Consider the following 24,590-nt stretch of genomic DNA (forward strand, 5'->3'; position numbering starts at 1 on the left):
TCCCCTGGCCCACGCCTTCTCTCCAGCCTGGATGGGCATGGCTGGGTCTGGCTCCCTGGCCTGGCAGGTATGTGGGTGAAGCTGTCTTTGGGGGGAGTAGTGCAGGAGGGTATTCTTATGCCAGGGCCCGGGTCAGCACCAGTGGTCCCTATCTGTTGCCCCACCCCCTTCCCATTACCTTATTGCCCCTGGTCCATCTGTCCCCAGTCCTCTCTCCTGCCCTTTGCTCTGGAAGCATGGTCCAGAGCAGCTGCCATCCATGGAGAGGGGCAACCTTGATCCAGCTCAGGATCACATCCCACCCTGGTGGGGACATTTCTGGGGACTAGAGCTTGGGCTGCTGGTGAGCTGTGGAGGGGATGGGAGGAGCTGATCACGGTTCTTTTAGAGGAGGACACCTGCTGCCCTGGCGGAGAAAAAGAATGCAGGCGGGCAGCAGGAAGTGTCCCAGGTGGTGTGGGCCCAGTGGAGGTCTGTCCTCTATGGGCCTCTGGGGAAGCCTTCTGGGGAAGTCAGGGTACTTCCCAGTGGGGGTTGCAGAGGGGCCTTGGGCCTGCATCCCGGCTGTCCTGGTGGCCGGGATAGTGAGGGTTAATGAGCAGCCAGGGAGGGGCTCGTGTGCTTCACTTCCCACAAGCATTTATTGAGCACTTCCTAATACCAATGATTAACATTTATGTGGCCTTTTACAGCTGGCTTACCCCATCCACAGCCATGAACTCATCCAGTCCCCCCCCCCCGCCCCCAGGCTCCGTATTATTAACCCCTTTTGGAGAGGAGCTGAAGTCCCTTTCCCAGAGTCCCAGTGGAGCATGGGTTCGAACTCAAATGTTCTGACTCAAAAGTTCATGAACTTTCCATGGCAACACACAGCTTCCCACAGGCCAAGCCCCATTATATTTTCAGATAGTCCTCGGACCTCAATTTGCAACTGGGGATAAAGGCTTGTCTAGAGCATGAGCAGGTGGCATGACCCCCAGGAGTGCTGGGGACACTTTGCTGGGGGAGGGAATGGCCCCTCACCAGGCCGGGTCAGGTCCAGCCCTTTGCAGGGACACAGAGGTTGAGACAGTGACCTGAGAATGGTCATAAAGGCCAAAGGACTGAATGGCACCTTGAATCAAGTGGATGAGTTGACTTTTATTAAGCCTTGACTGTCCCCTGCCCGCCCCCCCCAAAGGTACTTGTACATCCATTTTCTAAAGAAACCACTTCTCACAGCAACACCCCGTGACGTGGCTTCACTTCCATTTTACATAAAAGGAAATGCAGGTTCAACTCAGAGGGGTCACTGGCCCAAGGCCCCACAGCTGGGGCAGGTGCCAGGCCCTCCCTGCTGTCTGCCCCCGAGGCTTCACTTGTGGGAGATGCAGGGCCCTCCCTGCAAACCACCAGGTTTGACGAGGGGGCTCTCACAGGATGGTCTTCGTCACGTGGTCTCGAGGGAGGTCTGGTAAGAGAGGAGGGTGAGCATCCGAGCCCAGAAAGATGAGGTCGCCTGAGAGGAGGTCGTCCCCCTTGCAGGAAGAGGTGGCACCGTCTGGGCGATGGCCCACGCCTGCGGCCCTGGCTCTCCTCGCCGCCAAGCCCTCGCGGCACTTCTTGCTCACCAGGTAGACCAGCTCTACGAGGTTGAGCAGGATGCAAATGGCGGCTGTGACCACCATGAAGAGAGTGAAGATGTTCTTCTCTGAGGGCTTGGAGATGAAGCAGTCCACCGTGTTGGGACACGGAGCTATGTGGCACTTGACCACATGAGGGAGGGTATATCTGGGGTAGAATGAGTGGAACACATAGAGGAAGGCGGTGTCCACAGCAGCCTTGAACACCAGGCTGCAGACATACGTCCACCAGAGCCCACCCCGCTTCTTGCCGGGGTGCAGGTAGAGGCGCCCACAGCCCTCCCCCACCGCTTCTCGGTGCTTCTTCTCCCGAGCCTCCCGGTAGGCCACGTGCATGACCACGAGCAGCGAGGGGCAGGTGACCAGGATAAGCTGCAGGGCCCAGAGGCGCACGTGGGACACGGGGAAGAACTCGTCAAAGCAGACATTGGAGCAGCCCGGCTGCCTGGTGTTGCAGTCAAAATCCTTGTGGTCATCACTCCACACCCGCTCAGCCGTCACCAGGTACACCAGCACGCGGAAGATGAAGACCAGAGACAGCCAGATGCGCCCAAAGGCAGTGGAGTACTTGTTGACCCCGCTCAGGAGCCCTTCGAAGATCCCCCAGTTCATAGTGGACCCAGGCGTTGGCCGCTCCTGCTGGGAGAAAATGATTTCTCACATTTATTGAATACTGACTCTGAGCACCTTATGGAAATATATTATCTCTACTCAATTCCCCTGGTCACAGAGGAGCTAGAGTCTATTGTTGTCCCCATTTTACAGATGGAGGAAACCGAGGTTCGGGGGGCTATGAAGGTTGCACAACTACTAAAGGCAGAACTGGGGTCAGAACCCAGGTAACTAAATCCAGAATCCCTAAAAGTGGGGGAAGGTGGGTTCAGGGAGCTGCTCTTTCTTCTCAGGGCTGAGGCTCTGGTCTTGTGGTCCTGCAGCATGAAAGCTTGAGTTATGGGACATTCTGCCCTCTCCCTCTGTTCCAACCCTGGTCCTCCTCCTCAGGGGGCAGAGCCTTAGGAAGACTTCTCTCCCTTTGAGCCCCTCTCCTCTTAGCCCCTCCTAAGGGGAACCTGCTACTTGCCCTTTACTTGGCTTAGGGGGTTGGGTGGGAGAGACTGCAGGAAACTTGCCCCCAAACTGCAGGTCACTTGAAGCAAGGCCAGTGGCAACCCTGCTGAAAGATAAAGTAGGGGATAATTGTTCTCTTTATCCAATAACGTTCCCAGAGTGGCCTGGTGTTCTGGGGATTCCTAAACGGGTGTTCTGTGGAACCCTGCCCATAGTTTGGCAACTGGAGCAGTGAAAGAAAAGGATTCTGTGTTCAAGAAAGGCAGGCAAATGTAGGTTCAGCAAAGTTACACTTGATCTTAGCCAAAAGGCAGAGAAGTGATCAGCAAAGTTAAATAGGGCCCTTACTTGACCAAGCGAATACATTGACACTCGAATCCCCAAAAGGGAAGGAATATGGAGCATTGCCTGAAATCCTTTGACCACAGTACCTTTTTTAAAAAATCATCATGTGGAATAGTCTTGTCACAACTGCAAAATGGGAAATGCTGCTCTGGTCAGTTTCGCTGTTGAGTTTGGCGGGATGAACACAGGTATCAGATCTACCTCCGTTTACAGAATGTGAGCCACTCAGAGCCAGACTCTCACTTCCTCTCTTGGAATTCTGCCTGGTTCCTGGTGGGGCGGGGCTGGGGCTGGGGTGATCCCCCGAGACCAAGGCACTGTGGTCTCACGTGCTGGCCCCCCCTGGGACCTCAGGGGGACTGCACAGCCTCTTGCTCTAAGGGGTTCCTGATGCCCTTCCCAGGGCACGTGTAGGCACTGGTCACTGTGCGGTCCTGACGGCCTGTGGGATCTGCTGCGGAGGGACAGGGAAGTGGTAAGAGCCAACACTTACGGGGTAGTCACGCCGCTCCAGGCACTGTTCTCAGCACTTTGTGTAAACCAGTACAGCAACTCTATGAAAGGGTATGATATTTTTTATTCCCAATTTCCAGATGAGGAAAATGGAGCACAGAGAGGTTAATTAATTTGCTCATAGTTGCTCAGCTGGGAAGCAGCAGAGCAGGGATTTGAACCACACTTTGGGCCTGGGCCCCTTTGCTTAAGTTTCAGGAAGCTGCTTGCCCATCTGGTTCTGTGCCCACCCTCTCCTCTGCCAGGTGGGTGCCAGGGAAGGGAGGCTGGAAGTGTCTCACTCTCACCCTATCTCCCCACTGCTCTGTCTATACCACGTACCGCTTGGTCTTGAGTCATGGGCTTGCCTTTGCTCAGGCCCGCCCAGTGTGGGCGGAACTCCTGGCAGCTCGCCACCAGCCCGCCTGCCCGCTCGCCTGGGAGCAGCCTGGGAGACTCCAGCCCTTAGTCCCCAGAGGCTTTTGGCCCATCCCACCTGGGGTGTGGTGGGTGGGACTCTGTGGGCCCAGACAGAGCTGCTTCCCTTGCTCATTCAACTGCTGTGAGCACCCCTGTGAGCCCCTCTCCCACTCAGTCCCTGGTTCCCACCTCTTCTGAGCTGGGGAGAGCAGGAAGAATGCAGGGCAGAGGAGGGAGGAACCCTCCATTCCTGTCCCATCAGAACCCAGGATGGTAGCTATGTCCAGGCCTCCCTCTTGCCTCGCCACTGGAGAAGTCTCCCTCTGCCACATATGCCGAGGGTCCATATGGACACAAGTGACCTTACCTGGGGGGCTACTCCTCAGGGCTCTCTGTGTACTGGCTCCTGGCTGCTGGAAATCGGACTCTGCAGGCAGCTGGAACTCATGTCAGAACGAAGGAGGGTGTTTGGGGCAGCACATTCTGGGACAGAGCCCGTGGAGTCAGCAGGCAGCTGGGTGTGCCGCTGGCCGAGGAGGAGGGCTTGCTGCGCCTGCCACTGCCATTGGCTGGGCCCCAGCCTCCCCAGAGTGCCTCAGAGAAGGCCCAGACACTGAAGGGTTCATGGTTCACTCTTCCTGGAGCGCTGAGTCCAGAGTCCGGGCATCCTCTGAGGGGAGAACCGTAGGTCTGTTCTGAGCCCCTGCTTGTCCTCTCATCTCTGGCCTTGTGTGGGAGGAGCTGAGGTCTGTCCTGCCTTCTCAACCTTCTCCAAAAGTCCCCATGCTCCTTCTTGGGACTCTAGGGGCTGCTCTCTGGCTTTCCATTCCTCTGGTTTCAGTTATTTTCCCAAAACGCCATGACTTGCAAACTCTGTCTCCAGCCCATGTGCATTTGCCCCATCCACTGCCTACCCTTGGATACCCTTCCCTCACCTTTCTCAGCACCTGGTACTCCTCCAAGAAGCCTTCCCTGATTGCTGTTCCAGGTGGCTTAGAGCTTCCATGGCCTTGAACTTCCCCATCATTGTGACTATATTGGAATAGTTGATATTAACTGAGCTCATTCCAAGTAGGACCTATCTGTTGCATAAACAAATCAATCCACACCAAAAGGGACTAGTCAGCAGGGCATAAGGCAGACCAGCCCCTGGCCCCCAGGAAATCACCCACCTGGCTTTGATGGCCTGCTGAGAAGTCTAGTACCAGCTGCACAGAGCCTCTCACGATGGCCGAGGGGTCATGGAGCAGGTTTCTGGGCCCAGGCTCCCCTCCCCGCATCCCGTGGCTGCTGGACTCCAGCTCTGTCTTTGTACCCCTACACTGGGCATGTGAGGGATTGTGCAGAGAGTCACCCCTTCCCCAAAACAGAGACATACACGGACTGCCCCCGACCCTCAACACCACACACAATAATCCTTGTTCTCAATTCAAGAATCATTGTTGAGACACTGCTGTGTTCCAGATGCTATGTTTGGTACAAGTCTACACAGATAAAGAAAGGATCCAGAGAGCCTGGGCAAGCACACAGATGGGGGCCCGGAGATACCCTGATATTAGAATGGCCTCCAGGGTGAGCCCCAGTAGGAAGTGCTTGGGAACAGAAAAGTCCTGTCCAGAGCAGGGGCCTCCCTGTCTGATGGGGGAGGCATTTCAGGGAACTGTTGTATGGCAGGGGATCTCTGCCTCTGGACCCCCACCCCTGCACTGGGAATCTCACACCTCTGGGTTTGAATCTCACCTCTGGTACTTTGAGATCTGGGCAATTTCCCTCTCCTCCAAAATACAGTGAGACATTTTGTGCCCCTGAGGCGGCGTGGGGGATGGGGGACACGGAATAAGCATGATGCTGCCCAGTGACCGAGCACAGCCTGTGGGGCCCGAACCCCACTTCTGCCTCTTCCTCGCCATGTGATACCTCCATTTCTAATCCGCAGAGGGGGACAGTAACATCGCCTACATGGTAGGGCTGGGGCGCTGGTTAACCCAGCTCATAGAGGTACAGCTCTAGAACAGAGCCTGGCAAGAAGGAAGCCTTTTTATGATTATCTCTGATGTCTGGGAACTGAACTTCCCCCCTCCCACCATGCTGACACGTGGTGGGCACTCACAGAAAGTGACTTCCTCCTCTTTTTTTTTATTCCTAGGCCTTTTCTTTCTGAGAAGGAGGGAAGGCAGAGAAGGAAGGGGGAGGCAGATATACTCACTAGAGAAAGTCTCCTGTGGATGAGTGTTGACTTTGGGTTGGAGAGGCAAAACCCAGGCCAGACAGTGACTGTTGGAGGGGTAGGTAGGGGGCGCAGGGGGCACCCCTACAGAGTTTCTTATCAGTGCAGAGACACAGCCTGTTATCCTAATGAGCTTCTAAGATGTCCTTTATCAGCAGGTCACACAGAGTCAGAATTCAATGGACTGTGTGTCCAGGAGCCACAGAAACCACCGATCCATAGCAAGCACCATGCAACCCCACATGTACACAACCGTCCATGGGCCACACCTTCTAGGCACAGTCTTGTGTGCATGGGACAATGCTTTGTTTTGTTCATTGCTATACCCCTGGGACCCGGGATGGGGCCTGGAAACGAGTGAGGCTGCATTTATGTTTGCTGAACCAATGATGTTGGAAACGCATGCACCCTTGCAAAAATTCACGCATACTTGTCCCTCTCTACATTCTTCCCCCTAAACGATGACCAAGCACAGGAAAGGGGAGACGCTTGGATGGATTAGGTCCAACATTGGGAGAGGTGCTATAAGCGACATCCAACGGAGAAGGGAGTGTCAAATTCTGCCAAAGGGAGATCCAGAGAAGGTAAGTTGGGTCTTGAAGGATGTATAGGAGTTCACCAAGAAATGCTGAGGAGGACAGGCCTCTGAAGCAGAGAGCTGCAGAGGAGCTCTGTGAAAGACACTGGAAGGGACCCCTGGGTGGCTCAGTCTGTTAAGCATCTGTCTTTGGCTCAGGTCATGATCCCAGGGTCCTGGGATTGAATCCCACATCGAGCTCCCTGGTCAGAGGGGAGCCTGCTCCCCTCCCTTTGTCTGCCACTCCCCCTGCTTGTGCCCTCCCTCTGTCACTCTCTCTCACATAAATAAATACAATTTTTTTTTTTAAAAGAAAGACAATGGAAGAGGGGCACCTGGCTAGCTCGGTTGAGTAAGCATCCGACTCTTGGTTTCCATTCAGGTCATGATCTCAGGGTTGTAGGATTGAGCGCTGAGTTGGGCTCCATGCTCAGCTGGGAGTCTGCTTGGAGAGTCTTTCTCTCTCTCTCCCTGCCCCTCCCCCACCCTCTCTCAAATAAATAAATAAATCTTAAAAAGAAAGACAATGGAAGAGCTTTAGAAAGCAGACTGGGTGAGGGCGGTGGGGGCACCAGAAGGTGCCTGGAAGCTTGGTAAGGACAGCCTGGACCATGAAAGACAGAACACTGTGCTAAGGAGTTTGGCTGTATCTTGTGTGCAGAGGGAGGAGTGAGGGAAGGAAGGAAGCTACGTTCATCTTTGTACAGTCGATTCTCACTATCCGTGATTCTCACGTTCTGTAAAGTCACCACAAACATGGAGTTAGCAAAAACTGCACCATGGCCAGTGGGGGAAAGGCAGTGTTAGGATCTGCGAGGCTCTGGTTGTTAAATGTTCGTCAGCCGCACCAACACATAACCTTGTCTTATGTGTATTTCTTCTTAAAGACACCTTATCTAATATATATTGTGGAGTCATTAACATTGAACTCACAGCCAAGGCACCGTAAGTCACGCCAGAACGAAGCTCATCGACCTCACGGGTTTTCTCCCCGAGGCTCATCACAGCCTCCTTGTGCTCAGGAACTGGACCGCTCCTCAGGGTTACCCTTGGGGGCCCATTTAAACAGCAACATCACCAACAAAAAGCCCCAAAAGGAGAAAACGTGGCCATAAATTGCCTTCAGATAGGACATTTGTTCCAAGTCTCAGAGCTGAAAGAAGACGGCAGCTGGGAATCTCAGCTGGGAACCTGCACGTCGGGAAGGGAGGGATCTCAAATTCTCGACTCCTCTGTGCACCTCCAAGAATGATTACGAAAGCACTGGGTGTATCGATTTGGGGGTTAAACAAATGCATTTTAGTGCATAGACAAACTCATAAATATGGAATCCGTGAATAATAAGGATCGACTGACTGCATGTTTAGAAAGCTCCCTCTGTTCAAGATGAGAGGCACGTGAGGTGCGAGGTACAAGTTACCACAATTGATTTAAGCAAGAGAGGAGCCAGAGGGATGGATTTAGGAAGTAGTTGTAAGCACAGCTGGTGTATGGGGTCTGACTGGATGCAGGGGGTAGGTAGGAGGAAGACCCTGGATGATTCCCAGGTTGCTGGTTTTGGTGATTGGGCAGGTGCTGGGTCCGCTGATGGAAGTAAGGAATATAGGAGGAAAAGGAGGTTGTTTGGAGAGGGACAGGTAATGCATAGGTTCTTTCCAGATGTTTGGGAGTTAGTGAGTTCAGTGCTTCCCGTGCTGAGTCGGAGGGGTTAGAGGACAGTCATGTGGTCTGTCCACGACCAGCAGTTGACAACAATGGCTGGAGATGTAGTTTGGGAGTCCTCAGCCCCGAAGGGGTGATGGGAGCCCCAGGATGTGGATTTGGAGTGCGTGCTGGGTGGCAAGAGAAGAGGGTCTAGACAGAGTCTGGAGAGAGTTGACTTTAGGAAGCAGGTGAGAAAGAGTGTTGTTTGTGGTGGGGTAGACTAGGCACACAGGGGAGGGGACAATGTCATGAACGTGTCTTGCAGGAACCCCATCGGCAGAGAGGTCAGTCGAGGTCTCTGGTGACTTTTGGCAGAATAATTCAGCAGAGCCATGGGCTCAGAAGCCAGAGGGCAACAGGTGGGGAATGTGCAGACTATACCTGTTTAGGAAGCTTGCAAGGGAAAAAGGCGGGGCAAAGGCATCGGACTGAAGAAGAGTTTCTTTCCAGGGAGACGGGAACTGATGGAGGGGAAGAGGCTGGAGGGCCACTGGAACCACAGATAGCGCCTGCCTTGTATCTGTCATCCTTTCCCCTCTCATTCTTCTCTTTCCTGGTTCTCCAGCCTCACTTCCACCTCCCCCATTCCTCAGCCTGGGCATTCCTGAACTTCCTTATCATCTTTGACAGGTCCTCTGGCTCAGACTGACCCTTCCTTCAGTCCTACTTCCAGGAGACAATGCTGTCGTCCCTGGGGGGACCAGCTCTGCCTGTTTCCTGCCTGTTATCCCTGTTAAGGGGTGTGAAGTGGGTGGGAGCTGACTCTTTTCTGGAGACCAGCCAATGCCCACCCCCAAGCTCCCTTCTAAATGCACCATGCAAAGTGCTGTGTAGGCACCATGGCCTACGACCCCACTGGTGACTATTGAAACCACTGTTCCCAAAGGAGAGTAATGTTTTGGTCTTTTGGCAAGAGAAGTCAGCCTAAGGGGCTGAGGGGGTGCCTATTCCCTCCAATGGGGGGAGGTAGAAAAGCTGGAAAACGGGATAATAATGTCAGCTTCATTATTGAGCTCCTTCTCTGTGCCATAAAGTAGGCCAAATGTTCTATGTGTACCAAACACTTAACAGTTCCCCATCCTCCCATTGTCACTACAACAGACTTCTCTGAAAATGCAACTCATGTTTCAAAAAGGCTGTTCAAGACCTGTCAGTGGCTCCCAGTGTCTTGAAATAAAATCTCATGTTGCTGATACGGTCCGTAAAGTCCTGCACGCTCAGCCATTCTCTGCCCTTTGTTCTCAGCCTCTGCCCTTCTCCCTTTGTGCTCCAGCTGCACTGGGCTTCTCTCACTTTCTAGAACATAGGACTCTCTTTTCCACCTCAGGGCCTTTGCACGTGTCATAATGCTCTTTCCTCATTTTCTCTGCGCTAGCATCGACTCAAGTCCCAGATCTTGGTTTTAGGGTCCTTTTCAGGAAAATCTCCCTTGACCCCTGAAACTAGATCAGATCCTCTGTTACCCATTCCTTGGCACATGCTTCTACTTTGGGATCATATTACAACTGCACTTATATTTATGGGGGTGCTTGTGTGTTTCATGTCCTCTCCTCTTTTCGACTGTTGTCTTCGAGAGGACAGGCCTAGAGGCTGGGTCCTGGGAATCGCGCCTACTCTTGTCTCCACCATCTGGCACAGCACAGTTGCCCATAGCAACTGCCTGAGGGGTGTTTGATGATGAATGGATGAATTTATTTATTTTTATTCCTCTTCATTAAGAGGAAAGGAGCCCAGAGCCCCACCGAATCTGTGGGCAGCAGGGTGTTGTAGAGATGCTGGTCTTAAGAGTAGGGACTCTGGAGCTACACGGCCCCAATTCCCGCCCCAGCTCTCCTGCACACTGGCCCACAACCTGGGCAACTTTCTGAGTCTCTTTCGGCCTTACTTTCTTCGTCTGCTGCATGGGGACCACGCCAGTACCTACCTTGCAGGGTTACTGTGATGGGTAGATGAATAAAAATACATAAAACGTGTATCTGGCCCATCGTAAGTACTTAATGAATTCCAGCTGCTCTTCTTCTCAGCTAGGACCAATATCGGGGAATGAGGCTAGGTTGATGCTGCTTTCCAATTTCTTTCTCCTGTTATTGGGTGGTGGTCTTTGGAGGAGCCTGTCTCAGCTCGCTGAGGGGACATGGGGGAAGTGAACGGCCATCCCTGAAAGGATACAGGGATGCACAGATCTGGTTCCTGCTACCTGTTTGCTTATGACCTCGAGGGGGATGGAGGAGACCCATTCATGCTGGTTCTGGGTGAAGGGCAGGGTCCCGCCCCTGGAGAGCTACCTCTACAAGTGATCAGCATCTGTCTCAAGGCCTGGGCTGACGTAACCAGAGAGTCTGCACCTTTGCTGAAGAAGCTTTGCTTTCTTCTGGAGGTGGAAAGACTTGTGGTGAGACTTCTCAACTATTATTTTGCAGAAGGATGGGAGCTGTGGTATGGTAGGGGTCTAGAAAGGAGGTTAGGGTGGAAGAGAAGGAGGAAGGTAAGGTGGAGAAGAGTCAGAGCCGGGAAGGAGGGAGGGCTATGGGACAGAATCCCACGCAGACCTGTGTTCCAATCCCATTCCCACTCCCTAGCCACGCCCAAACCCTTTCTCTTTTCCTGGCCTTAGTCTCCGTTCTGTAAGATGGGGCGATGGGTGACAGAGTTATCATGGTGTCATGGAGAGTCTGCCAGGACCTATGGAAATCATGGGGGTTATAGTTGGCCTGCTCCTCACCCTTCTATACTTCCTGCTCTGAAGGCTTTCACTCTCTGGTTGGTAGTGTGGACACTCTTATTTTATTTTTTCTGGGGCCCCGGTGAGCCCTCATTGCCATGCCCTTCCCCAATGACCTCCTCTCCTCCTGGGCCCCTGAAACCACTCCACAGGTCTGTCTCTGCTCCCAAGCTCAGCCTGGTGGCTGAAGCTGGTCTCTCTGTACTGTGTCTGGGGCTGTGGGTGGGCTGGGTCACAGCAGCAGTGAGCCCCCACAACGCTGACACTGGGGGCCCAATACTTCCTCGTCTCCCCATCCCTCCCGCCTGGCCCACGGTAACCCTCATGCCCTGTGGCACAGGGTCAGCTTGTTTCTGTTCTCTGTGGAGCTTCCTTAGTCAAGGATTGAGAGTCTTGTGTGCAGGTCTTACAGTTTTGACCACTGACCGCCCCCTCTGCCCACCTGCACTGGCATTCCAGGACCAGGGACAGCTCCCTTTGGGCTCTGGCAGAAATGCCTGGGACCTCTGCTCAATGATGGTCCAGTGCGGGGTCCACATGGCTCACTGCAAACAATCAGACAGATCTAGGTTTTAAACTTTGTTTCATCAAGTAGTGAGTACACGGTCAGGTGCTGTCAGCATGCACCCCATCTCTCCTGGGTGTGCTCTGTGATGGCGAGTGAGGGGACCACGTAAAGCACAGTGACAGTGGTGATTTACAGTGATTTACAGATTTACAGTCTGCCTACAGACTAGGCAGGCCCAACGTCCAATGGCCAGCACTTGCCGCTGTGGTGGGGCTTCTCTGGGCTTCTGGGGCCTCTGCCTGGGTATGAGGTGGCCTGGACATGCCAGCAAATTGACATGTCACTGGAGCAGCCCTCCACCAATGACTGATAGAAGTTAGGGGATAAATGCCCCATCTTCCACACCCTTTGGTGGAGATAACTCTGAGGCCCACCGAGGTCCCCAGGAGGATTAATCTCACTTGTCCATGGCATAACTCACTCAACCACACACCCTTCATTATCTCCCTTTCCTTCTCGGCCTCGTTTCCCATTCCCACACTGATAGTTCCTGGGAGGCTCTCCCCAGTACACAATTTGCATGTAAATCCTCATCTCAGGCTTAGCTTTGGGGAGAGTTTTAACTAAGACATCTGTCTGCATGGACAGCAACCCCACTCCTGGGAATTCTCCCTTCTCCAACCAGCCACCATCTCCTGACTCACAGAGTTTCTGTCTTGTTGACTGTTGATCTGCCCAGGGCTGGGGTTGGCTCCAAGGTGAGCTAATCAGCCATATCTTGCTCAGCTGATCAGCCCACTGTGACAGCAGAACCCATGCTGATCTACTGAGGGTCCTTCCCTGGGGCTTCTGAACACCAGACAGGGGGCAGCATCTGTCTGATGATAAACACGGAGAGGTTCAGGGTCTGCTGGTGGCCCGCTGTGTGGAAATGATCTGCTGGTTGCGGATGATGGTTCTGGGACAGAAAGGGAAGCAGAAAAAGAGAGAAGCAAGAGTGATCAGAAGGCACTGGTCTCTGGCTCCTTATCTCAGTGGAGTCCAGCTACACGTTACCTTCCTGCATGCACAGAACTATGACATTGTCGCTTTGCCTGAGCTGGTTAACTTCCGTTTCTATCACTTGCAACCAAGAATACTCTGTGTGACCTTGGGTTTGCCATTTAACAGGGCCTGGTGCATGGTAGATGTTTCTTAAGTTATTTGTTTATAGACTTACGCCCTTTGGACCCCACTTCCCTCATTTGCTTGGTGGGGTTGGTAATTACTACTCTGTTTGTCGGTAAGGACTACTTATGCACCTTGATGGGTTGTTGGAAAGGGACATGAGAAAATGAAAGGGAGAGGGTTTGTTGACTGTAACGAGTCTGGGGAGGAGCTGGGGAGAGTGAGGCATCTTGGGTGGGGCACCCAGAGCCCTGCCAGGGGTGCAGAGAGACAGGGCCTGGCAGCTGAAGATGATGAGGACGAGGAGGAATTGGGAGGAATGGGTTGGGGAGACTTTTTTGTTGTTGAGAGAATCAATAAGAAGGGCAGAGAAGGGAATTCATGTTTATTGACTGCTCTGAGAGAGCCCCAGGCCAGCCCCTTGCACACATCAAGGAGTACAGACTGGTGCCCTGGGGGCAGATGTTCTGTTTGGCCTCTGTGGTACTAAAGAAACATTTCAATTAACCACCAACATATACAAATTTGGAGATTCCATGTGGAAACCTGGTTGGGAAAAAGGAGGTTCCAGCAGTACGAGGACCATATTCCTTGTGGCATCAACAGCTGGAGTGATGGAGGGAGAGCTGTCCCTCTCCTTGATGGGGCATCCACTATCTAGTCAGCTCTAGACCCCACCAGGGCTCCCCACGCATGCATGTTACTTGCTTGGCATTGTAGTCATTTGAGACGGTAATTCTGGATAGTCTTACCCCATCTTCCCAACAACCCTGCAAGGTGCGTATCTTTAGTCCCATTTCACAGGGCCAGAGGTGAAGAGATGTGCTCCAGGTCACACAGTCAGGGGATGATGGAGTTGGAATTGTTGTTCAGTTCTTGGAAACCCCAATGTCTGCTCCCCTGCCCCAGCATGGGGACTGTTGGGCTGTATGCAGGGGGAGTAGGAGGGGGTGGAGAGGTTTGGTGTCCGTGATTGGGAACAGGTGGGTGACCCAGACAGAGGCAGGGAGATTGGAAGTAAGATGATATAGTCAGATTTGGGGTGTTGCCAGTTTGAAGGGACTGTGGGCTGTTCAGGTGAAAAGGTCCACTCCCAGGTAACTTTTAAGACATGGAAACTGGTCCTGGTGGTCAGAGGTCAATGGGAATGGATGCTGGTGGTACATTTGCTGAAGGACGATGTCAGATGTCTTGCTGAGAGCCTGGGAGGCTGGTGCTTCAGGCAATCAGGAGTGGCGTGTGGGAGGTGGAAGGCAGGGATGGGGGAAGCGGGTTTGGGAGGGGAAGATGGTGCATCCTGGTTGGAGGTGTTGACTTTGAGCATCTGTGAAATGTACATGGAGGAGCCCCAGGGAAAGTTGGCTGAACAAAGCCAGGGTACAGGAGGGAGCTCCTGGTTGGAGATAATGGGGTCTAGAGATGAAGCAGTGATGTCTAGGACAGGCTGAAGGGCCCTGGCTGGGGGGTCAGGGCCTGAGTACTCCCTTTCTCTGACCTTGTCTGAGGTAATGAGGATCCCAACCCCACCTCCCCCAGCGGGCCCCTCCATAATCGGCTTCCCTGGGGATGTTTGAGCGAAATGGATGAGCATAAGGCAAGCAGGGAAGGAGGGAGGGGGAACTGGTTATCGCTTCCCCTCAGCTCCAAGTGGATAATTACACAGCTCTCTGAGCCCCAGGACGGGGCCAGACGGCAATCCATACAGACAGCCTCTCAAAATTAATGGGACTCCAAGGGGTTGGGGATGGGGGGGAGGGCCAAGACTGGGGAGGGGCTGCTGGGTGAGATGAAAGAGAGGCAGGAAGACACTGCCTCAGACAGAGGAGCATGAGATGCAGGGGGAAGTGCAAGGAAACTGAAGCCCAGAGAAGCTGAGTCACCTGCTGTGAGTCACACAGCTTTGAAGCTGGGGTTTGGCCCCCGTCTGTCTGCCTCCAGAGTGCCTGATCTTGACTCACTCTGTGGTTTGGTCTTTGTCTTCCCTAAGAATTCCCTGAAAGGGGTTGTAGTAAGCCCTGGGCAGGTCGATACCTGGACACGGTACCCAGTGGCTTTTGGACATGGTGACTGAGAGGGACAGAGTCCCTCTGGTCCTTCAGGCTCAACTGAGACAGGGACTTTGATGTGGCGGACCAAAGGGGAAGAAAGGTTTCCTCTCTGCACCCCATCAGCAAGATGCTCTTCTTCCCTCTAGATCTCATCACAGGGTAACTGTCCCATTTCCGTATCTGTCCTCCCCGAGGCTGGGACTCCCAGAGGGCACGGCTGGGCCAAGACCTTTCTGTCTGGGCACAGGATGCTCAGAAGATTTAGAAATTGGACAGAAGAGGGCATTAGCACCCTAGCTGCAGTCTAAGTATGTCTGGAGTTTGGTTCATTCCAAATTCTGGTATTGTGCCAGTAGTAATTTCCGGTCTTTGACCTCATGGTTCTGCAAGATGGTAACATCAGAAAAAGCTGAGTGAAGGGCATATGGGAGCTCTCTGAACTATATCTGTAATTTTTACACGATCCCAAAATAGTTTGTTAAGGAACAACAGCGGAGCAGATCCCAGCTGTAGGTTGTGGGTGGGGAAGGAGGCTGATCAGGGCTGGGCAGAGGTCAAGGCTTCAGAGGGTTGCTGGGGCACAGGAGCCCTACGGCAGCATTCTCAGCCAGGTGGGGCACACAAGGGCTTGTGGTACACAGTGTGCCCTGGTCAGGGCAGTACCACTCACTTAGGGCCCCAGCCAGAATCTGAACTGTGTTCCTCCAGGATTTAGTTTGGGAGGATATGGTGGGAAACACCAAAGTACCCTGATCATCTGGCTCATTTACTTTATGCCTATTATATGCAAGAAGCCTCCTCTGCTGTTACATATTCAGTATCTGAATTCTTACAAAGTTGCATTTCACGGAGTAGTCTGAGGCTCAGAGAGGTTAGGTAATTTGTCCAAGGTTGCACAGTATGTTCTGGTCAGAGCTTTCCTGACAGTCATGATGGGAGACTTTTTCAATGCTTGCCTCATAAAGGAAACTTGTTGTAGATGCAAGAAGACTTCCAGAATTCAGGGGGCAGGAACCGCTTGATCCCCAGGCCTCCAGCAGTCTGGAACTTGGGAACCAGCAGACTGAGATTGTCTCCAGGCCCCTCTTCTGGTAGCTTCTCCATCATTTCATCTTTGCTTTTGTCTGCATTGCTGCTCTGTCCTCTCTGATATCTGGCCTTGAAGGCTGTCCCCTTTTCTGGGTGGGGACACTCAGTTTCTTTTGACTTCTGTGCCCACTGCTCCCAGTCTGCTAAAGGAGCAACTTATTGGCCCAGCTCCTTCTAGTGTCTTGGATCAAGGCAGCTGAGGTCTGGGCAGGTGGGGCACACAGGCCTGTAGGGCTCAGTCTCCACTCTGCTGATGATTGCTTTGGTTTGAATCCCTACCCCACTGTGTGACCTTGGGCAAGTTACTTCACCTTTTTGTGTTCTCAGTTCATCATTGGAGGTCATAATGCTACACTCCTAGTGTGCTTGCTATAAAGGTCTTAGGACAGTGTCTGGCACAGAGGAAGAATCCTCCGCCTACTGATTATCATTGTTGTTGTTACTGCCATTCTAGAATGTGGTGCATCTACTTGGTGGGAGCAGTGAGTGTGACAAGCGGCAATGGACACTTATGTGACACCCAGCCAGTCCGCGGACTATTGACTCCAACACTCTAGTTCCTGACCTCTCTGTGTATCCCATGTGAAGGACTCAACTTGAGCACAGGGAGAGCTTCAGGCCTCTCTCTGTGTGTGTGTGTGTGTGTGTGTGTGTGCAGTGCATGTGTGCACGTGCGTGCATGTAAAGTAATTCCAACCCTCCCCCCACCACTGTGGCTGAGACCTTGGTCTGTGGCCCTGCTTTAGGGCTCTTGCTCTCATGGTGGTGGGGAAGGGCTTCTTCTTGCCCCAGCAGAGCACAGGTGGATGTGTGGGCAAATGGAGGGCTGCAGTGGAAAGTAGAGGCTTTGTGTGAGACTCAGGAATCTTCTAGGATTGTAGGAGACTCTCACTGGAGGGGAGTTAGCAAGTGGGTTATGGGAAAAGAAGGCTGTGATCTCAGGGGAGAGCTGCAAAACTGGAACTCTTTTCATCCCCATTTGTGGAATACCCATTTCTCCTGGCTCAGAACCTCGTCTAGAAGCCTCTCTGGATCCCCAGTTGCTGGGTGTGTTGGTGGAGATTAGGGTCAGAAGACCAAGGTGGCTGGCAAGAGGCTCAAAGCCTTCAGATACCAGGTCTAGGCATGGTGCAGGAGGAGAAAGAGAGGCCAAGAGGAGGCTGAACAGCAATCGGTGCTTACTTTGTGCTGGTGCTATTAATTAATCCCAACAACAAGCCAATGAAGTGCTGTGATGATCATCATTCCCATTTTACAGATGAGAAAACTGAGGCTTAAAGAGGTAAAGTAACATTTTTCCCCCGTTCATTCTGAACATGCCAGGATTACTTCTGCCCTAGGGCCTTTGCATTGCTCTTCCTGTCTGCAGTGCTCTGCCCTCAGATCTTCATGAGGCCAGTATTATTAGTGCTCTCTTACCATGTAAGACATTACCCCCAAATTTAGTAGCTTAAAAATAACAAATATTTATCTCAAAATTTCTGTGAGTCAAGAATTCAAGAGCAGCTTCAGGATCACATTAGGACTTTAACGGGACTTAGGTACTTTTGCCCTGGGGGGTCAGGGCCGGAGTACTCCCTTTCTCTGACCTTGTCTGAGGTAATGTGCCCTTTTTCCTTAAAAGGGTATTAAAAATTATATTTTATAATTATGCTAATATAAAGATGGAGATGTTAACACATGTGAAAACATATTCTTCAACATCAGATTTCTTTTTTAAAAAGTTTGATTTTTATAGCAATATCCATAGCTAATTAAATTTGGGAAAATGGTTCCCTTTAATTTGATCAGGGGCTCATCCACATTCTCTTTGCTTCTTTTTTTCCCCAAATTTAAAAAAAATTGAAAAATTTACTCATTTCTCTGACTCCTCACCCCCTGCCCCTGACAACTATCCATCTGTTCTCTGTATCTGTGAGCTTGGTTTTTTGTTTTGTTTTTAAATATTTATTTATTTTAGGGAGAGAGAGTGCAATGGCAGGGTGGTGGTGGTAGAGGGAGGGGGAGAGAGAGAATCCCAAGCAGACTCCCTGCTGAGTGTGGAGCCTGACACAGGGCTTGATCTCAGGACTCTGAGATCATGACTGGCCTGAGCCGAAATAAAAAGTTGGATGCCTAACTGACTGAACCATCCAGGTGCCCCTGTTTTTTTTGTTTTTGTTTTTGTTTTTATAGATTCCATGTATAAAATAGATCACATGATAATTGTCGTTTTCTGTCTGATTTATTTCATTTAAGCATAATGCACTTGCGGTCCATTGTTGTTGTTGCCAATGGTAAGCTCTCCTTTTTAAGGCTAAATAATATTTCTCTCTCTCTGTGTGTGTCTGTGTGTGTGTGTGTGTGTGTGTGTATGTGTATCTCACATATTCTTTACCAATTCAGCCTTTGATGGATACTTCCACATCTTGGCTCTTGTAAGTAATGCTGCAATGAATGTGGGGCGCATGTATCTTTTCAAGTTAATGTTTTAGTTTTCTTTGGATAAATACACAGAAATGGAATTGCTAGATAACATGGTAGTTCTTTTTAATTTTTTGAGGAAACTCCATACTGTTATCCACAGTGGCTGCACCAATTTACATTTCCACTGACAGTGCCTCAAGCTTACCTCTTCTCCACATCCTTGTCAACACTTATTAGTTTTTGTCTTTGGGTAATGGCCATTCTGACATGTGTGAGGTGATATCTCACTATGGTTTTGATTTGTATTTCCCTGATGATTAATGATGTCGATGATATTCAGCATCTTTTCATGTACCTGCTGGCCATCCATACGTCTTCTTTGGAAAAATGTCTGTTCAGATCTTCTGTCCATTTTTAAGCCAGATTTTTTAAAATTAATGAGTTGTATGAGTTCCTTATATATTTTGAATATTAGTTCCTTATGAGGTAGGGGCATAGCTTGTTTTACTGTGCCTCCTTTATTGCACATTGCAGAAAATGTATTTTTTAAAATATATCGGTGGTTTGGGGTAACCTTCCATCAAGCAAGTCTATTGGCCCCATTTTTCCAACAGCATTTGTCTACTTCATGTCTGTGTCACATTTTGGTAATTCTCACAGTATCTCAGTTTTCCATTATTATTATGTTTGCTGTGGCTATCTGTGATCACTGGTCTTAGATGTTACTGTTGGAGCTTGTAGATGTGTCTGAGTGGCTGCAATCTCACAATAAAACTTGAATGAATGAGGAGTTGCTTCTTATGGGTGAGCAGGGAAAGTGCTTTCTTGAGATGGAATCTCCTCCTGGGGAAGATGCTGTGAAGACTGTTGAAATGACAACAAAGCCTTTAGATGAGTACATAAACGGAGTTGATAAAGCAGTGGCAAGGTCTGAGAGGATTGACTCCAATTTTGAAGGAAGTTTTATCGTAGGTAAAATGCTATCAAACAACATCGCATGCTACCGAGAAATCATTCCTGAAAGGAGGAGTCAACGGATGCAGCAAACTTCATTCTTGTCTTATTTTAGGAAATTTCCCCAGCCAGCCCAGCCTTCAGCACCCAGCACCGGGTGACCAGTGAGCAGTCATTAGCATTAAGGCAAGACCCCCACCAGCAAAAAGATTCCAACTCACTGAAAGCTCAGATGATGGATAGTGGTTTTTTTTTTTTTTTATTCGACAGAGAGAGAGGTCACAAGTAGGCAGAGAGGCGGCAGAGAGAGAAGGTGGGTAGTGGTTTTTAACAAAGTACTTTTAAACTAAGGTAAGTATATTTTAAAGACATAATACTATTATATACTTAAAAGACTACACTATAGTGTAAACATAACCTTTATATTCACCAGGAAACTGCGATACTAGCTTTGTTGCAGGGGTCTGGAACTGAACCCGCCATATTTTCTTCCATCCAGTAGGTTGCCTTTTCATTTGTTGCTAGTCTCCTTTGCTGTGCAGAAACTTTTTAGTTTGATGTAGTCCCGCTTTTTTTTGTTGTTGTTGTTTGCAGTGTCAGATTAAAAAAAATCATCACCAAGACCCAAGGAATCTACCACCTATGTATTCTACCAGGAGTTTAATGATTTCAGGTTTTATGTTCAAGTCTGTCATTCATTTTGAGTTAATTTTTGTGTATGGTGTAAGATAATGATCTAGTTTCATTCTTTTTCATGTGGCTTTCCAGCTTTCCCAATGCCATTTATCAGAGATTGTCCTTTTCTCATTATACATTCTTGGCTCCTTTGAAATAAATCTGTTGACCATATATGCATGGGTTTATTTCTGGGTCCTCTATTCTGATCCATGTGTCTGCTTTTATGCCAATATCAAGCTGTCTTAATTACTATAGCTTTGTAATATGGTTTGAAACCAGGGAGCATGATATTCTCCAAGTTTGTTCTTTTTCAAGATTGTTTTGGCTATTCAGGATCTCTCATGGTTCCATATAGACTTTAGGATGTTTATTTGAGTTCTATAAAAATGCCGTTGGAATTTTAATAGAGATTGTATCGACTATGGATATTGTTTTGGGTAGTATGGACATTTTAATAATACTGATTCTTCTAATCCACGAGCATGGGTTATTTTTCCATTCATTTGTGTCTTTCAATTTCTTTTATTAATGTCTTATGTAGTTTTCAATATTGGGTGTTTTACCTCCTTGGTTAAGTTTATTCCCAGATTTTTAAAAAAATTATGTATATGTATATATATCAAATATTTTATTTATTTATTTGACAGACAGAGATCACAAGGAGGCAGAGAGGCAGGCAGAGAGAGAGGAAGGGAAGCAGGCTCCCTGCCAAGCAGAGAGCCCGATGCGGGACTCTAACCCAGGACCCTGGGATCATGACCTGAGCCAAAGGCAGAGGCTTTAACCCACTGAGCCACCCAGGCGCCCCTATTCCCAGATTTTTTAAAGATACGATTATAAATAAATTTTTAAAAAATTTCTCTTTTTGATAGTTCATTATCATGGTATGTAGAAAAACAACAGATTCTTGTGTGTTGAGTTTGTATCTTGAGAACTTAACTGAATTTGTCTGTTAGTTCTAACAGTTTTTTGATGGAGTATTTTTTAGGACTTTCCATATATAATATGATGTCATCTGCAAATAGTGACAGTTTTACTTTTCTTTCCAATTTGAATGCCTTTTATTTCTTTCTCTTGCCTGATTGCTTTGGCTAGTACTTCCAGTACTGTTTTGAAGAAAATTACAGCCTAATACCCCTGATGAACATAGATGTAAAAATGCTCTATAAAAATATTAGCAAACTAAATTCAGCAGTACATTAAAAAGACATACACCATAATCAAGTGGGATTTATTTCAGGAATACAAAGATGATTCAACAATGGCAAATTAGTCAATGTGCTATACCTTCATTACTATATGTGCTATAACCATCATTAACAAGATGAAGGATAAAACTCATATGACCATCTCAATAGATGCAGAAAAGCATTTAACTAAATTCAGCATCCATTTATGATAAAAATTATCAACATAGTCAGTATAAAGAGGATGTACCTCAACATAATAATGGCAACATGATTGCCACATATGACAAATCAGCTTCCTAATCTTAGAAGAAAAGCTTTTAGCTTTTCATTGAGTCTGATGTCTGATGTTAGCTGATTTGTCATATGTGGCAATCATGTTGCCATTATTATGTTGAGGTACATCCTCTTTATACTGACTATGTTGATAATTTTTATCATAAATGGATGCTGAATTTAGTTAAATGCTTTTCTGCATCTATTGAGATGGTCATATGAGTTTTATCCTTCATCTTGTTAATGATGGTTATAGCACATATAGTGATGAAGGTATAGCACATTGACTAATTTGCCATTGTTGAATCATCTTTGTATTCCTGAAATAAATCCCACTTGATTATGGTGTATGTCTTTTTAATGTACTGCTGAATTTAGTTTGCTAATATTTTTATAGAGCATTTTTACATCTATGTTCATCAGGGGTATTAGGCTGTAATTTTCTTGTGGTAGCCTTGTCTGGTTTTGGTATCAGGGTAAGTAATGCTGGCCTCATAAGATGAGTCTGGAAGAGTTTTCTCCTCTTCCATTTTTTTGGTAGAATTTGAGAATGATTGGTATTAATTTTTCTTTGAATATTTCATAGAATTCACCAATGAAACTGTCTGATCCTGGACTTCTGTTTGTTGGGAGGTTTTTGATTATGGAATCAATCTCTGTACTAGTAATTTAGTGTTAGATTTTCTATTTTATCATGATTCAATCTTAGTAGGTTGTATGTTTCTAGAAAGTTATTCATTTCTGCTAGATTGTCTAATTTGTTGGTGTATAATTGTTCATAACAGTCTTTTATGATCCTTTGTATTTCTGTGGTACAAGTTGTGGTATCTCCTTTTTTATTTATGATTTTTTTGGCAGGGAGGGGCTGAGGGAGATTGAGAATCTTAAGCAGGTTCCAAGCCCAACATGGAGCCCAACATGGAGCTTGATCTCACAACCCTGAGATCATGACCTGAGCTGAAATCAAGAGTCACAGCTTAACTGACCGAACCACCCAGCCACCCCTCATTTCTGATTGAATTTATTTGAGTCCTTTCTCTTTTTTTCTTGGTGAGTCAGGCTAAAGGCTTGACGATTTTGCTTATCTTTTCAAAGAACTGTCTCTTAGTTTCATTGATATTCTCTATTGTCTTTTTATTCTCTATTTCATTTATTTCTTCACTAATCCTTGTTATTTTGTTTCTCTACCAACTTTAGGCTTTGTTTATTCTTTTTCTAGTTCTTTGTACTGTAAAGGCTGATTGTTTGAGACTTCATGTTTCCTAAGATAGTCATGTTCTCTATGAACTTCCCTCTTAGAACTGCTTTTGCTGCATTCCACAAATTTTGGTATTTTATATTTTCATTGTCATTTGTCTCAAGTTTTTTTTTAAAGATTTTATTTATTTATTTGACATAGAGAGAGAGAGATCACAAGTAGTCAGAGAGGCAGGCAGAGAGAGAGGAGGAAGCAGGCTCCCTGCTGAGCAGAGAGCCCGATGCAGGACTTGATCCCAGGACCCTGAGACCATGACCTGGGCTGAAGTCAGAGGCTTAACCCACTGAGTCACCCAGGTGCCCCTGTCTCAAGGTATTTTTGATTTTTCTCTTTGACACATTGGTTGTTCAGGAGTATGTTGTTTAATCTGCACATATTTGTGACAAAATTTCTTTCTCTGAATTTTAATAGAGATTAAAACATTTTTGTATATCCTAACAGTATCATGGGGCCTGGGCTGTGTGCTTACTGTGTCCAGTGGAAGAACTGGCCCTGAGTGGCTTAACCAGGTAGTTTTGGCTCCGGGTCTCTCATGTGGCTGTGGTCAGGATGTTGGCCTAGGCTGCAGTCATCTGAAGGCTTGACTGAGACGGGACCATCCACTTCTAAGATGACACACTCACACAGCTTTTAGCAGGAGCCCTCAGTGCCCAGCCATGTGGGCCTCTCCATGGGCCAGCTTGAGCATCTTCGTGACATGGCAGCTGCCTTCCCCTAGAGTGAGTGATCCAAAAGAGAGAGTATCAAGAGGAATCCACAATGCCTTTTATAACCTCTCTTGGAAGCCATACATAGCCAACATGCCATTGCTTCTGCTCCATTCTTTTCGTTAGCAGTGACTAGCTAAGCACAGCCTACATTTAACGGGCTTATGAGGAGGGAAAGCAGATTCTATTTTTTGAAGGCAGCGGATGTATTTTAAAGCCTGGCTTCATACCTGGCTTCGGAGAGGCCTTCCCTGACCAGCAATCTCTGTCCCCACTGCCTCCCTTGCAGTGCTAACACATCAGCCAGTGTGTCACTACCTGAAATCACTTTGTTCATTTGTCTGCCCCAAATAAAATAAGTTCCATGTCAGGGGGTCTTGTCTGTCTGGTTGTCTAGCACAGCGCCAGGCCTATACAAGGCCCTCGGTAGGTTTTTGGAGAATGAAAGAATGAATGAACAAATGTGGTGTTGAAGTGAGAAGCAGGCTGGTGGTAGAAAGTGTGTACGTGAAGAAGCTGTTGCTCTACTGAGGTTGGTTGTCCTGGGATGTCCTAAGGGCCCGGCGGTTTGGGAAGAGGAGGGGAGAGGAGTAAGGGGAGGTGAGGCTGGAGAGGCTGGTTGACAGAGCATATAAGGTTGCTTTGTGAGCAGGGACCTCAGATTACAGGATCTCGTGGGGAAGCTAGCCAGAGGAACAGGTAAATTATGAAGTATTATGACAGTTGCATAATAGAAGCGTGTTTAGGACCAATTAGGCTGGATTCCAACAGGGTCGCTGCCCACTGAGGCCTTCGCTTTTGGCCCCACCCTTGACTGGACCTTGCTCACAATTGGGTGAATCCTGGGAGACCGGCTCCGCCTCTGTGCGACTAAGAGATCAGCTCTTCTGCCTGCGCTGCTCCATTCAGCCTCTGGGTGGCAGCAGAGGCCCAGGCTTCACCGTTGCTGCCCAGCCCTTGCTGCCCAGCTCTTGTTGCAGCCATCAGAGCGGAGATTTCTCTGGGGCTAGCTCCAGCTCTGCTGGGGGCTAGGGTGGGGCTGGGGAGGCTCAGGTCAAAGGTTTGGGTTGTTTCAGCTTGTGCTTCTGCATTCTCCCCCCCAGTCTCTTCCTGTGTCCTTTCCTCCTCTATAAGT

The 24,590-nt window shown here is 48.9% G+C and overlaps 1 protein-coding gene across 4 annotated transcripts; it reads right to left on the reverse strand.

Annotated features, from left to right (window-relative positions):
* Positions 1–1,153: 1,153 nt before the first annotated feature.
* On the reverse strand, positions 1,154–4,458 carry GJB5 (gap junction protein beta 5). Of its 4 annotated transcripts, none has more exons than XM_046013998.1 (3): positions 4,315–4,458; positions 3,529–3,589; positions 1,154–2,258 (listed from the first exon to the last, which is right to left on the reverse strand). In XM_046013998.1, exon 3 carries the CDS (start codon positions 2,232–2,234, stop codon positions 1,413–1,415), a length of 822 nt encoding a protein of 273 aa, XP_045869954.1. In that variant the 5' UTR covers positions 2,235–2,258; positions 3,529–3,589; positions 4,315–4,458; the 3' UTR covers positions 1,154–1,412. The 4 variants fall into 4 exon arrangements, with proteins under 4 accessions (XP_045869954.1, XP_045869964.1, XP_045869982.1 ...); XM_046014008.1 differs by having other exon boundaries at positions 1,154–2,261; XM_046014026.1 differs by lacking the exon at positions 3,529–3,589.
* Between the last annotated feature and the right edge of the window lie 20,132 nt (positions 4,459–24,590).

Source organism: Meles meles, chromosome 1 (genome assembly GCF_922984935.1).
Source record: "Meles meles chromosome 1, mMelMel3.1 paternal haplotype, whole genome shotgun sequence".
NCBI classification, from domain to species: Eukaryota; Metazoa; Chordata; class Mammalia; order Carnivora; family Mustelidae; genus Meles; species Meles meles.